Consider the following 15,929-nt stretch of genomic DNA (forward strand, 5'->3'; position numbering starts at 1 on the left):
GCTTTCGCTGAAATTAGTTTGTGTTAGAACAAGTATCCGGAAAACTTTGAAAAAATTAATGTGTGATACCAAAACGTGAATACAGTTCACATAACAAATATAACGCAGTTCACAGAGTGTATACATGAAGTGCAGTACATGCACGAATGCAGAACAAAGGGGCTGCAGCAACTTTCGTTCAGTGCACAACATACAGACTTGGTATGCGCAGTGCAGTACTCAACGTTGGCGCAAGCGGTACAAATGACATCATTTGTACTACCATGAAATATATATACTCCAAAAGAAAAATGCTTCTCATAAGGAAAAAAATTGACCACCTAGCTACAACAAGGCCCCAGCCAGTCCCGTAATAGGTCTCTAAAAAATGCATGCAGTTCTCCAAAGTCTTACAAGGAAGTTCACTATATGTGTGAATGAAGTGCGGTACATGCTCAAAATGAACCACAAGAGAAGCACTTTCGTGCAGTGCCCAACACAGAATTAGTGCACTTGATGCAGTACTTAAATGTAAGTCATGCAGTCTGCAGCGTTGGCATAACCAGTCACAACTTTGGCACAAAGAAGGATGCACGCAGTGCAAAATGTGTACACGTGAGCGCAGGACTATGACGAATGTAGTGCACATAGAAGCAACAAAGCAGTGCACGCCCGTACACTAGAAAAATGATACGTAAGAGGGAAAAAATAAAGAAATATGCTACCCATGCAGTGCACAAAAATGTAGCGCAAACATGTGTAGTACGCAACCCTAGAGCCACACCCCTAAGATAGACAGGGAGGCGACAGGGTGTGACGGACTCGCCTGCACATGTGGCGCCGCGGCATGCCGCGTCGCCGCTTGCTCCGGCTCGTTCCAGGCTCGGCCTCGCAGGGGAGGGGGGGTCACGACCCCCCCTCCCACCCCTCCTGCTCGGCCTCGCGCTAACGCATGCAGTGCGCTTGGTTGACGGGCGCAGTGCGGACATTCTGTTTTTCCAGCAATAGGACGTACGCAACCCCAGAGCCACACCCCTAAGATAGACAGGGAGGCGACGGGGTGTGACGGATTCGCGTGCGCATGCGGCGCCGCGGCACGCCGCGTCACCGCCTGTTCCGGCTTGTTCCAGGCTCGGCCTTGCAGGGGGGTGGGGAGGGGGGTCACGACCCCCCTCCCACCCCCCTGCTCGGCCTCGCGATAACGCATGCAGTGCGCTTGGTTGACAGGCGCAGTGCGGACATTCTGTTTTTCCAACAATATGACGCACGCAACCCCAGAGCCACACCCCTGTGATAGACAGGGAGGCGACGGGGTGTGACGGACTCGCCTGCGCATGCGGCGCCGCGGCACACCGCGTCGCCGCCTCCTCCGGCTCATTCCAGGCTCGGCCTCGCAGGGGTGGGGTGGGGAGGGGGGTCACGACCCCCCCTCCCACCCCCCTGCTCGGCCTCGCTCTAACGCACGCAGTGCGCTTGGTTGACACGCGCAGTGCGGACATTCCGTTTTTCCAACAATAGGACGCACGCAACCCCAGAGGCACACCCCTAAGATAGACAGGGAGGCGACGGGGTGTGACGGACTCGCCTGCGCATGCGGCGCCGCAGCACGCCGCATCGCTGCCTCCTCCGGCTTGTTCCAGGCTCGGACTTGCAGGGGGGGTGGGGAGGGGGGTCACGACCCCCTCCCACCCCCTGCTCGGCCTCGCGCTAACGCACGCAATGCGCTTGGTTGACAGGCGCAGTGCGGACATTCTGTTTTTCCAACAATAGGAAGCACGCAACCCCAGAGCCACACCCCTACGATAGACAGGGAGGCGACGGGGTGTGATGGACTCGCCTGCTCCAGCTCGTTCCAGGCTCGGCCTCGCGGGAGGGTGGGGACGGGGGTCACGACCCTCCCTCCCACCCCCTGCTCGGCCTCGCGCTAACGCACGCAGTGCGCTTGGTTGACAGGCGTAGTGCGGACATTCCGTTTTCCAACAATAGGACGCACGCAACCCCAGAGCCACACCCCTAAGATACACAGGGAGGCGACGGGGTGTGACGGACTCGCCTGCGCGTGCGGCGTCGCGGCACGCCGCGTCGCCGCCTGCTCCGGCTCGTTCCAGGCTCGACCTCGCAGGGGGGTGGGGAGGGGGGTCCCCCTCCCACCCCCTGCTCGGCCTCGCGCTAACGCACGCATTGCGCTTGGTTGACATGCGCAGTGCGGACATTCTGTTTTTCCAACAATAGGACACACGCAACCCCAGAGCCACACCCCTAAGATAGACAGGGAGGCGACAGGGTGTGACGGACTCGCCTGTGCATGCGGCGACGCAGCACGCCGCGTCGCTGCCTGCTCCGGCTCGTTCCAGGCTCGGCCTCACAGGGGGGTGGGGAGGGGGGTCACGACCCCCCTCCCACCCTCCCTGCTCGGCCTCACGCTAACGCACGCAGTGCGCTTGGTTGACAGGCGCAGTGCGGATATTCTGTTTTTCCAACAATAGGATGTTTGGGAACGTAGTAATTTCAAAAAAATTCCTACGCACACGCAAGATCATGGTGATGCATAGCAACGAGAGGGGAGAGTGTTGTCCACGTACCCTCGTAGACCGAAAGCGGAAGCGTTTAACTCAACGCGGTTGATGTAGTCGTACGTCTTCACGATCCGACCGATCAAGTACCGAATGCACGGCACCTCCGAGTTCAGCACACGTTCAGCTCGATGACGTCCCTCGAACTCCGATCCAGCCGAGTGTTGAGGGAGAGTTTCGTCAGCACGACGGCGTGGTGACAATGATGATGTTCTACCGACGCAGGGCTTCGCCTAAGCACCGCTACGATATTATCGAGGTGTAATATGGTGGAGAGGGCACCGCACACGGCTATGAGATCAATGATCAATTGTGTGTCTAGAGGTGCCCCCCTGCCCCCGTATATAAAGGAGCAAGGGGGGGTTCGGCCGGCCAAGGGGAGAGGCGCGCCAGGAGGAGTCCTACTCCTACCGGGAGTAGGACTACCCCCCTTTTCCATGTTGGACTAGGAGAGAGAGGGGGAAGAGGTGGAGGGGAGGAAGGAAAGGGGGGGCGCTGCCCCCCTCTCCTTGTCCTATTCGGATTGGGGGGGGGAGGGGCGTGCGGCCCTGTCCTGGCCTCCTCTCCTCTCTTCCACCTAGGCCCACTAAGGCCCATTAAGTTACCGGGGGGTTCCGGTAACCTCCCGGTACTCCGGAAAAATCCCGATTTCACCCGGAACACTTCCGATATCCAAACATAGGCTTCCAATATATCAATATTTATGTCTCAACCATTTCAAGACACCTCGTTATGTCCGTGATCACATCCGGGACTCCGAACAACCTTCGGTACATCAAAACATATAAACTCATAATATAACTGTCATCGTAACGTTAAGCGTGCGGACCCTACGGGTTCGAGAACTATGTAGACATGACCGAGACACCTCTCCGGTCAATAACCAATAGCGGAACCTGGATGCTCATATTGGTTCCCACATATTCTACAAAGATCTTTATCGGTCAGACCGCATAACAACATACGTTGTTCCCTTTGTCATCGGTATGTTACTTGCCCGAGATTCGATCGTCGGTATCTCGATACCTAGTTCAATCTCGTTACCGGCAAGTCTCTTTACTCGTTTCGTAATACATCATCCCGCAACTAACTCATTAGTCACAATTCTTGCAAGGCTTATAGTGATGTGTATTACTGAGTGGGCCCAGAGATACCTCTCCGACAATCGGAGTGACAAATCCTAATCTCGAAATACGCCAACCCAACAAATACCTTTGGAGACACCTGTAGAGCACCTTTATAATCACCCAGTTACGTTGTGACGTTTGGTAGCACACAAAGTGTTCCTCCGGTAAACGGGAGTTGCATAATCTCATAGTCATAGGAACATGTATAAGTCATGAAGAAAGCAATAGCAACATACTAAACGATCGAGTGCTAAGCTAACGGAATGGGTCAAGTCAATCACATCATTCTCCTAATGATGTGATCCCGTTAATCAAATGATAACTCATGTCTATGGCTAGGAAACATAACCATCTTTGATCAACGAGCTAGTCAAGTAGAGGCATACTAGTGACACTCTGTTTGTCTATGTATTCACACAAGTATTATGTTTCCGGTTAATACAATTCTAGCATGAATAATAAACTTTTATCATGATATAAGGAAATAAATAATAACTTTATTATTGCCTCTAGGGCATATTTCCTTCATAGGACGCACGCAACCCCAGAGCCACACCCCTTAGATAGACAGGGAGGCGACGGGGTGTGACGGACTCGCCTGCGCATGCGGCGCCGCGGCACACCGCGTCGCCGCCTGCTCCGGCTCGTTCCAGGCTCGGCCTCACAGGGGGTGGGGAGGGGGGTCACGACCCCCCCTCCCACCCCCGTGCTCGGCCTCGCACTAACGCACACAGTACGGTAAGTACAGGGAATACAAAGAGCAAATACAAATCTATAAACAACCAAAAAATGGGGGGGGGCAACCCCCCCATACCTTACAATACAAACAATAAAAAAAATAACCAACTGAAGGACGCATCTTTAGGCAAAAGCAGTGCACTTGGTTAGGCAAAAGCAGTGCAGTATCATAAAGCAACGCAGTTCCAGGATACACACATGAATGCAGGGTCTGCGGCAAAAAATTGCAGCAAAAAAAATAGGCGCAACACAAACTTGTAGACAAATGCAGTTCCAGGATACATATAAGCGTGACAAAATGCCAGTTCACACAGAACGTGTAAGTCAACAAAAATAAAAATATACACATATATATACTGTATGAATTATTTATATAAAATACACATACAGATACAATTTCGTCCATAAAACACTGCTGCAAAAAAGCAGACAAAAATCACAACAAACAGAAAAACAAAAGTCTTTTCATACATTATATACCTTAGACACCACACAGTACACAACATGAACCCCTAGTTCTTGTCCATACACAGGGTTTTTACCAAGTAGATTGTTACTGCGTCTGCGATTGCGACACGGAAGTAAGCCCGAGGTCCGCAATCAGTTCTCGTAGCTCAAGCGGCATGTCTTCATAACACAACATGTTCGAAGAATTGAACATCAGCTGGAACATGTACTCCGCCTTCCAATCGTCAACAGCAGGCTGAAAAAAGAAAAATAAAAAAATGCAGACAGTGATTAAATAAAAGGTTGTCATAAAGAACAAAAAGTGAAAAGGTAAAATAATAACAAAAGTAACAAGAAAAAGAGGAAAACAGAGAAGGTGTTATGTCGGTTTTGATAATTTTCTCAACTAGACGTTGGCCGTCATACAACTGCGTCACCCTCACAACATAGATTCCGCACTCGTTTGCTCCCTGCGCTGGCACGACCGGGTAAGAAGGCTTCTCTGCCAATTTGACCCAGTCAGGGTGGTTCTTAGATTTATACACTTTTTCACCATAAATCGCCTTCAGCAACTGAGTCATCCTCCTTATCTGGCAAAAAAAGGAAGCACAATGTAAAAATAACACACACCACAGATCAAATTTCTATTCAGACGAACCAAAAAATACAAAAATTGTTCTCAACGTCTAGACAGTCCCTCTTTTAAATGCACGTGAGGTCATTTCCTTTTATCTCCTTTTTTACAAGGATTATGGGGGGCCTGAGAAAAATGCAGTTCTGTCACGCACATGTTGAGTGCACTACATAAACAAGTGTGGTTCTAGGTGTGCTAACATTGCATGTGCAGTTTATAAAAAAAATGCAGCAGGAGAAACACAAAAAAGCTCTGCACTTGGCAAGAAAAAATGACATACCACTTCAGTGCAATCTGAGTGGTAATCAGTCCTGCGCCACTTTATCGTGACATCAGGATGGCCAGTGTACTTCCTAGTGTCATTTATATCAAACGTCTGGCGATGCTAGTTCATCGTGTATAAGGAATAATGACCATCCTTGGAGCGCGGCATCATAATCTGTTCACATCAAAAAAACAAAAAACAAAATGAAAAGTTATTTCGACACGTAGCACTAGGACCACTGTTCCAAAAATAACTATAAAAAGATATGCAACAGAAAAATAAATGACAGGAAACAATGAACTTACCAGTTTTGCATCCAACAGGTTTATGTCGTCACTCACAAAAACCTTGAACTGGTTCACTGCATCTTGTAAAACAAACGTGCTATGCACAACTGGCAACACAGGGTTTCCTTCATCATCTTTCGTCACAAAGGTTTCCATCTGAAGAACATACTGCAAAGAAAAAAGAACAAAAAAAGGAAATGAGAAAAGGAATAAACAATGCATTCATGCATGGATATAAAAAACCAGTACAATAGAAAAAAATGACAGCACACGTTTACCGTGATAAATAAGGGTGAAAGTAGCACACGTTCACCAGAATGATAAACTAAACCCATTTCAGGGTCTTGCTTCCAGTACTTGGTGACAAAATCCATGAGATATGAATCCATTAAAGCTACTTTGCCAAATGTATTATATATATAGTCAACAGTGTAAGTATCAAGATCACCAAAAGGATTATTCACCATAAAGAACGCATTCCTGCAGTAAACATACATATATGGGATCAATAAAAATAAAGTTAAAAACAAAACATACAAAAAGGATTAAGCGCACACACATAAAACTTACTCGTGGTATTTGGTTACAAAATCTTTGCTCATAACAAGATCCTTTATTTTCCTCGCCTCATCAATATATTTGAACCTCGGAGGCTTCAATTTCTCTATAGAGCATCTCAACTTAAAAGCCCTCTCACCTGCCCTCTTGTTTAAAAATATTTCAAGGTCATCCTCAGGAGGGCGATTAATTGCTGCACTCCTAGCCCTAGTGGCGCGAGGATACGACGTAACAAAATCATCATCATCAACATCAAATACATCGCGTGGAGAGCTAGGTCGAGAAACACTTCCACCATCAGGTCCAGACGCCACAACTGTGTTCAAACCATCTCCAGCCAAAGAACCAGAATTATCTGGAGAGATTTCAATGACACAATCCTCCATAACCACCTCAGAACCCTGGGACTCGAACAATGACGTACAACCTTCATGAAGCCCCCCATCAAAACCTAAAACCGTGTAGAAAAAACATGGAAACACTCAGCACAAAATACAAAACCTGAAAACATGTAATACACCTCATTAAAATAAAAATGCAGTTCACTAAAGAATAGAATGCAACACAATTGTCTACAACAATGCAGTCCACTTGTCTACAGCAATGCAGAACAAAAAATGTATACAACAATGCAGCCCACTTGTATACAACAATGCAGCCCACTTATGAAGAACAATGTAGCTCACTTGCCCAAAAAATAAAATGCATCTCACTAACACAACAAAAAAATATACACATGAATTCTAAATCATGAACTTAACTAAACAAACTAGTAAAAAAAGCCCGTAAGAGCCAAAAGCAAGCAATACACAAAAATAAATAAAGGAAGGATAAAGAAGTTCACTAAAACAACCTTTATCTGCAAAAATTAAAAGTGATGTTAAATCAAGGGAACACTTTCTCGATGTGAGCCAACTATAGAGCATGGCCTTTCTGATGTAGCCAATGTGCTCCACCCCAAACTGAGCAACTCGAACACCATCCCAAGTCTGCAAGAATTGAAACATATAGAATCCACAATCATGCCTGCAATAAAAGAATAAAAAACATCAGTTTCACAAAATGAAAAAAAAACTTGAGCAGTATGGAGAAGAGGGGCTGTACGGAACACACACATTTGGCTGCATTGGGACAATGACATGTTTCAACACAAATCCATCAAGTGTAGGAGGATTTAGCGGCTCATCAGAACTTGAGCTTCCTTCTTTCCATGCACGCTTGATATTTTTAACCATCCTCCTAAAAACCCTGATCGCATCAGCGCTGCCAGGTTTATTGAGCGAGTCAATAAATTCAAACCGCCTTTCTTTCACATTTAACGCAACTACACAATAATGACCAACGCCATCCCTCATATCTGGCGGATCAAAAGTTGCAAAAAGGACCTGTTCAAAGCACGAAAAAATAAATAAAAGTATTATAAGACGAAGAAATAGAACACTATAAAAGCAAACATGCAAAATATAGTATTCGACACATAAAAACGTTACTCACCATATCCTTTTTATCAACACGCTCCTCAGCTTTTGAAGAGAACATCATTTTAACACTCCTGCCTACAGTACCACCATTCCAAATATTTGTCTGCCAATAAACCAAAAATCAAATAGTGCTCAAGAAAACATGTCGTCGCACGAAATCAGAAAATAAAATCAAAAAAATAAAACAAAAATTTCTGCATTCTTACACAAATATGGTATGGGACAACCATTGTCGGAGATCCCTTAAACTTATCTACCACCAAAGAAACCCCAAGATCTACAAGTCTTGTAGTGAGCATCCCATTATCCCAAAAGGATTGACCAACTTCGCCAATGGTAATATCACCCATCTCTGTTTTAAAAGCAATCATGTCACTGAATTTTTCATGAAAAACTGAAACATAAGATACTAAAAAAATAACAACAAAGAAAAGGGGTAAAAACCAAAATTAGAAAATACATATGAACAAAACAATTTCTAAAAAAAACCATACTTCTTCTTCTTGTCCTTCCGAACCCTCGTAACAGAAGCGTACAACTCATTGTATCTTTTCAGGAGAGCTGGATCAATGATCGACGGTGTCACAACAGGAAGTTCGTCATCTGTAATGAAAAAGATGAAGTTCACTTATCCAAATAATGAAGTTCAAATATTAAGCCAAGGAAATTCTGCTAGCTATTTTGAAAATCATAAACAAAAGATCAAGTTTCACTTATCATTAAACATCTAATACAGATACCATAGTAATTAAACAAAAATGAAATGAGAAAAAACTTCAACTGTACTGTTCAAAACAAAACTCTTGCCTTCAGTGTCAGAGTCTTCATGTTGTTGTTCTTCAGAGCTGACCAATACATTTTCTTGGATAGGTTGCAACGAATCCAACACAACATCACTGGACTGCCCTTCTGCAGCAACATCAGCATTATCTGGATTTACAACAGTCTGGTCAACCGCAACGTCCTTAGATACTTCAGCTACATGAGGCTCCACTCTCGATACTTCAGGAACATCGTTGGCTGCCAGACAAACACGGGAAGCAACAACACTAACAGCAGGGACGACATTCTCCAGCGGCTTTTCGATGCCAAAATCAGAATCTTCATGCCGGCTGGGGGAAACAGCATCATGGGATTCTTGAGCTACAGAAGGGTCTGCACAGTCGACGGCAACCGATGCAGAAGCACCAACACTGCCACCACCATCAACAGCACAACCGCCCTGATTCAGATCAACGTGAACTTCCACGTTTTCTTCTCCAGGCTGTGGAAAGATTAAAAACGCACAATAACACAAAATGAGCGTGGTGATAATTAACACAACAAACAACTGCAACCCACATGTATCAAAACAACTACAACTTCAACACACATATACGTAAAAAAGTACTGCAGTTCACTTTGTCAAACGCTGCCGTTCAGTTATGTTAAATACGTAAGATTACTTATGTAAAACATTATGGACCACACATGCGAAATGGAATGCAGTTCACTTCTGTCAAAGACTGAAGCTCACACATGTAAAACTATTGCAGCTAACATATGTAAATGAAAATGCATATGACTGAGCATAACACCGTACATCAAGTTTATAACAACAACAAAAAAATTAGATTACAACACACTAATAGAACAAGTAATACAACTATACCTTATCAGCTACAACATCTGGAGGGGACGATGCATCAGCCAAGACCTCATCCTTCCCAGAGCCATCGTAGGAATCTTTGTGCACATCACAAGCAGCAACACCAGTCTACGGGCATAGAACAAACCAAAAACGAAAAATAAGATGGTTACGACAAAAAAAGAAAAAATTTCAACTATGCACAAGCAGTACACACTTTACAACCGTGAAGTACACAAAAAATACAATAAAAATGGAAAGCAACAAATGCAAGTTTAAGAAGAGGGACACATGGCAGAACAGACATGGCAGAAGTACTTGTACCTGACCAATTCCATCGTCCCTAGTTCCATGGACACCAGAAGATTCCACTCCAGCCTATCATGAAAAACAAAAATACTGAGGAGCAGTCCACATAATACACAAAAGAGGTTCAAAGCAACAAAAAACCTAGAACATACATTATCAGCGCCAACCCCAGTGTCTTGACGGTTCATTTCATCCAAAATATGCCCAGCATCCTTCTCATACCGACCGCATTTTTCCTCCTGTGTATGTCTCAATTGAGCAAAGGAAGACCGAACATTCGTCACTGCAATCTTCAGGCTTTCAATCATGCCACAATCAAAATTGTGAGGAGCAAGAATATCTTCATCTCGTGGGCCATGGCAAATAGGGAAAAAACCAGCAACTGTCCTCAACCTGTCACCAGAGGTTGGCAAATCTTCAGTCAACTTCAAAACCTTCACAAGAAGCTCATCAATCTCCTCGTGTTTTTTGCCGCCAACAAATGTCTGTTTAGAAGAGCTTCTATTATCAAACATCTGTCGAGCCATGAAACCACGAGTACGCGGCACCTCATCATCATAGGCAGGAAGCTGGCTACATATAGGCTCATAAAACCTAGCATGAGTGCTAGGTCCCGCATCAGAGCTGCCGCATACAACTACAACAGGACGGTTGTACACAATATCACCTGACGCCTTCCACTGCAAAAAAGACAAGAGGCAAAGACAAGTACACATGTGAGTACTTGAAAAGTTCAGATATATAATGGCTGCACCTTTTAAAAAAACTGATATTAAAAACTCAGATGCACTAACCGACAGCTTCCCAAATTTGTAAGTTTCCAAGTAAATCTTTCTCTTCAAAAGCACATCCTCATTGTATAACTACATCAGGTCCTTGGTCGTCAGGTATGACGCACGTGGCGTCAACGTGTGCATGACTAAAAATTTGTGAAGCTTCAAGCAGTCAAGATACATAATCAGGGGGACAATGGCACAACCCTCTGCACAATTCTGCTTGCTGCCTTCTGTTTGCCACCTCACCACAGCTGCCTGCAACTCATCAACAACAAGCTGGCAAAAGTCCATCTGAGCCATAGCCGCATAATCCATGTTCTCTACCATTGCAGCAACTCTACCCAAACGAACTGCAGGCCCGGGGCACATCAAATTCTGGTAGTTTATCAGGAAGAACACCTTCACAGCAAGGTCAACAGTCACATGATCATCTTCCTCCACCAACGCCTTCAACTTCTCAAGCAAGTCCTTGACACCTATACTTTTTGAAAGGTCAAAGCCAAGCTCATCCTTGAGGGCACTCAACGAGTCATCATGGCTGCTGGCAGCAGGCATGGGTGCAGTGTGACGTTGCATGGGTAAATAAAAAATGTGATGAACTGCATCACGATTGATTCGAAGAACCCTGCCATTCCCAAAGTCCATTATCATGGTGGCAGGGTCACTCTCATCAGATAGCACATAAGAATGCGCGACACATTTTTCTTTACTGTCAGTTCAAAGACAACACCAAATCCAGCATCCCGAACACGACTACAGTGTGCCTCTTTCAACAAGGCAGCAGCCTTGCAAACAGTGGGAAGCGACAAACGTACGGTCTTGTTAAATCGAGAATCATCTCCCTCAGCATCATCTTTAGCTGCATTGCTCTTACTAGACTTCTTCCTCTGTGTAAAGGGAAATGCAATCCACATTAGAAGACTAGCCAATAAAAAAGACAGAGAAAACACAGATAGAATAACAATGAAGAAAACAAATGCAGTCCACTTCAACAAACCTTTGGAACAACATCCACCTCCTCGCCAGAGTCACCACAAACATCTTCATCGACATCGTCACGGGCACGCTTGGGTAGACTCTTAGATGAACCACAGTCTTTGCGTCTACCACTATGAACATCCCTCACAAAATCAGCAAGCACAAAGTCGTCATCATCAGAGTTGGGACCTTCAGTGACATGTAGTCGCTTGCACTGAGGATCATCCTTTCCACCAGCTTTAGCAGTTCTCTTGCCAAGATTCTTGTTCATGCCAGCAACACATGGACTCCACCGAGGTGTACCACCTTCCTCAACAATAGTACTCAGCCTCTTCTTCTGCAAAGAAGGCTTCTTCACCTTGGCAAATTTGGCACCCTTGGCACCATCTGCAGCTCTCCTCTGCTTCTCCTTCTCCGCAAACTCTTTTGAGTCACTTTCAAACCTCAACTTCTTCTTGCTTTGCTTCAACTCATATTCACGAAGCTGTTCCGAGACCATCCAATCCTGTGTAACTTCCTCTGTACCATCAACAGACTACGACTGTGTCTCAGACAAAACGAGACGTCTCTGGTCAAAGCTCACACCAACATTACCCTTTGCAAAATAATGGTCAATCAATTGAGTAACCTCCTCAAACCCAGGCGCCCCAGCATGGATAACAGACACTGCGTCAAAATGAAGTTTGACTATGGTCGTTAAAAAGTGCACGAAAAGAACAAATGCAGTACACTTAGACATATAAAATGCAGTGCTCCAACCATAAGCTAAAAATAAAAATTAATGCATTGCACAAAAAACCTGAATAAAACAACAATGCAGTTCACACATACATATAGTGGAGTTCACATATAGAAAATAAAATACAGTGCTGCATACACTAACTTCATGTTTCTTCCCAACAAAATGCCGGACTAGATACGGCAAGGCAACACCAATTGGTACAACATCAAAGTAACCAGCATACACAAAATAAACAAATCAATCACATACCAGAAGGAGGGGCCACACTTCTGGGAGAAGTTTCAATCGGCGAATTCAATTGATGTCCTCCCTCCACACCATGATCCTTACCATCAGGACAACGAGACCCAATTGGTGTATCATTATGAGAACCACAATCAGCTACTTGATTCAAAAAGAACCAGAAACAGAAATTACAAAACATCACGTGACAAAATAATGCAAACGAACGCTGACAACTAACAGAGCATAAACCAATATGCAGGATGATTTAGGAAACTAGATAAACATCAAACAAAATAAACAAAAGCCTAAAATAAGCACTCCACATACCCAGAACTCCTCCTCCCACTCTGCTCGGTGAAGACATGGCGTTTGCCTGCAGCACAACGACGAAGTGACAGATTTAAGCAACAAAATCGGTGAAAATCTCACGAAACCCTAGATCCACCTTGCTACACAAGAGTATCGACTCCAAAATCGAGATAAAATCGGCTGCCTATGGAAAAATTGCAGCAGCAAGAACAGCAATAGCAACTACGAGAATAACAAAACAAGACGAGGGGACGATCAAGACCGAGAACAAGCGGAATGTACCACAAAAGGTGCGGCGCAGGCGGCGGCGGCGACGACGGGGAGGGGGGAGGGTGCGGCGATGGCAACGGACAGGAAAGCGCTGCGGGAGCGCAGCGGCAAGGCCTCGCGGAGCGGACGACGCGGAATGCAGGAATAAGAAATTCTTGAGGGCGGCGGTTCCTCGGGCGACGGCGGTTTTGCTCGAGGGACGAACTGCAAGAGAGGAGAGAGGATTGTTCTCGGTCTCTCTCCCTGTCAGCGGAGCGGTGGGATCGCCTGGAATGGACACGTAGGAGGCCCGCGTGTGGCAAAAGGCAACATAAAACGGGCCGGCCCAAAAACGGCCCGGCTAAAATAAGAAAGACCACATCAAAACGCACATGATGTAGTTCTCTATAAAGAACAATGAAGTTCAGTCGGTAAAACAAAAATAAAATAAACGCAGTTCATAAAAAAAGTTAAAATAAAAAACAACAAGCATGTTAAGAAAATGCATCAAAAAAAAAGTCTACATTCAAATAAGTGCCACACAAAAAAATGGGGGGGGGGGCAACCCCCCTACCCCTCCCGTACAGGGACTGCAGTAAGTAAAGGAAAAAAATTGATGCAGTACGTAGCACTAGAAAGATGCAGTGCATTTCGTTACACGAAGCAGTACGGTTTAGCAATCCAGTTCCGGATTACCTACATGAATAAATACACGGTATAGAATACAGCGAAAAACTCGTAAAATTGCGGAATACATTGTACTTTATTCAGGGGCTGCAGCAAGGACACGCAAAAAAGACTGTGAAGTAAGCACATGTAGACAACATGCAGTTCTCCATTGCACACGATGCAGTGCAGAACTCTAACCAATGCAGTTTCATTATCACGCAGGATACATATAAACGTCACAAAATGCCCGTTCGCACAGAAAGTGGTGGTTAAAAAAAATCTACTGATCAAAAATAAAAAAACCACGTTAAAAACACCACGTTCGCATACAACCACCCAATCGGAGCGGTTCCATCGCCACAAGCCCACGATCACAGACGCAACACCAACCCATGATCTGCACAAACCGCATCGTCAGCGAGATCGTGCAGTTCATCCGATGCGGGCATCCCACCCCACGCCCTCCCCTTAAATTCAGACCCCTGCCATAGGCCTTCTCATCCACAACAACACAACTATCCATTGCGCTGCCACCAAATCGCTCCATCACATCCATCTCCACGCAAAACACCAAGCCCTACTACCGGCCATGGCGTTCGCCGACGAGTACCAGGGCGTGGAGGCCCACGGCAACACCAAGTTGCACGTCATCCACACCAACGACAAGAAGCAGGTGGTGATCACCCTCGCGTAGTACGAGCGCCACCTCAGCCTCCAGCACCAAAAGATCGTTGGCATTGATCTCAAGTAAAACAAGGAGCCTGAAGCGACGCAGAAACCCGCCCTCTGCCAACTCTCCATTGGCAAGAAACACCCGGTGCTGCTCTTCCAACTGAGCGCCGCTGAAAGGTGCACCGTCTTCGACAACTTCCTCGCCGACCCCAGGTACACCTTTGCAGGCTTCTCCATCGACGGCGACAAAAAAAGGCCAGAGCGCGTCAATCTGGAGGTCGCCAACTTCGTTGACATCCAGAAGGAGTGGAGGGTATCCTAGGCAACCAAGGAGTTGGACTCCCTTGGAGACGCCTCCGGCATTCTCGTCGATGACTACTACAACAACATGAAGAAGAAGAAGATCACCGACGACGAGCACAAGCGCTGGGCCACCCTGCCTCTGTCCATGAGGCACATCGAGTACGCAGCAAAGGACGCCTACGCAGCGTACGAGATATGGAACCGCATCAGCCTCACCCAGGACGGGCTTCGCCGTGCAAAGCTGGAGAAGGAGGAGCCCCCCAAGAAGTGCGCCAGGAGCAGCTGGGGATGGGGAGACGCTGACTGGTGAAGAAGAAGATGGTGCCGGCCAAAGAGCGACCAATGCCACCGTCGTTTTAGAATTATCATCAAATTTGCTTTATGTTGTTTGCTTATGTATCGTTAGATTGCTTGTGATCATTTGCTTTTGCTGAACTTAGTTTGCTTGCCATGCAGAATCGCTTGTAATGATGTGAACTTTGATTATGTTAGATTGCTTTCTGTTGAAATTAGTTTGCTCATGATGAACTTGTCGTACATAATGCCTGTGATAATTTGTTTTCTGTTGTTTGCTCACGTATCATTAGATTCGAGCAGTGTGCACATAGGACGCATGCAGTGCAAGCTGTGTACCAATGCAGTACAGACTATCAAATGAAGTTTACACATACCCAACAAAGGAGTGCACGCCCCTAAATTTGGAGAAACGAATAGATAAGAGAAAAAACACAAAAAGAAAAATGCGATCTGTATATGTAGTGCGGAAATATATGAACGTGCAGTACACAAACGTAATCAATGCAGTACAAGAATGATTTACTAACCAGTGCACTCCCCTACATTGGAAAAAAGATTACGTAAGAGCAAAAACACGAAAACAAAAATGAGAACTGTGCATGTAGTACGGAGTGCGTGCACATGTAGTACAGAACTCTGATCACTGCAGTGCACAGATGGTTTACAAAGCAGTGCACGCCCCTA

The 15,929-nt window shown here is 45.8% G+C and overlaps 1 protein-coding gene across 1 annotated transcript; it reads left to right on the top strand.

Moving 5' to 3' along the window:
- The first annotated feature begins 14,562 nt into the window (after nt 1-14,562).
- Nucleotides 14,563-14,967, top strand: LOC141043072 (uncharacterized). The gene is made up of 2 exons (XM_073511990.1): nt 14,563-14,646; nt 14,749-14,967. The coding sequence occupies exons 1-2, from the start codon at nt 14,563-14,565 to the stop codon at nt 14,965-14,967; spliced, it is 303 nt and encodes a 100-aa protein (XP_073368091.1).
- The last annotated feature ends 962 nt before the right edge of the window (nt 14,968-15,929 follow it).

Source organism: Aegilops tauschii, chromosome 3 (genome assembly GCF_002575655.3).
Source record: "Aegilops tauschii subsp. strangulata cultivar AL8/78 chromosome 3, Aet v6.0, whole genome shotgun sequence".
NCBI classification, from domain to species: domain Eukaryota; kingdom Viridiplantae; phylum Streptophyta; class Magnoliopsida; order Poales; family Poaceae; genus Aegilops; species Aegilops tauschii.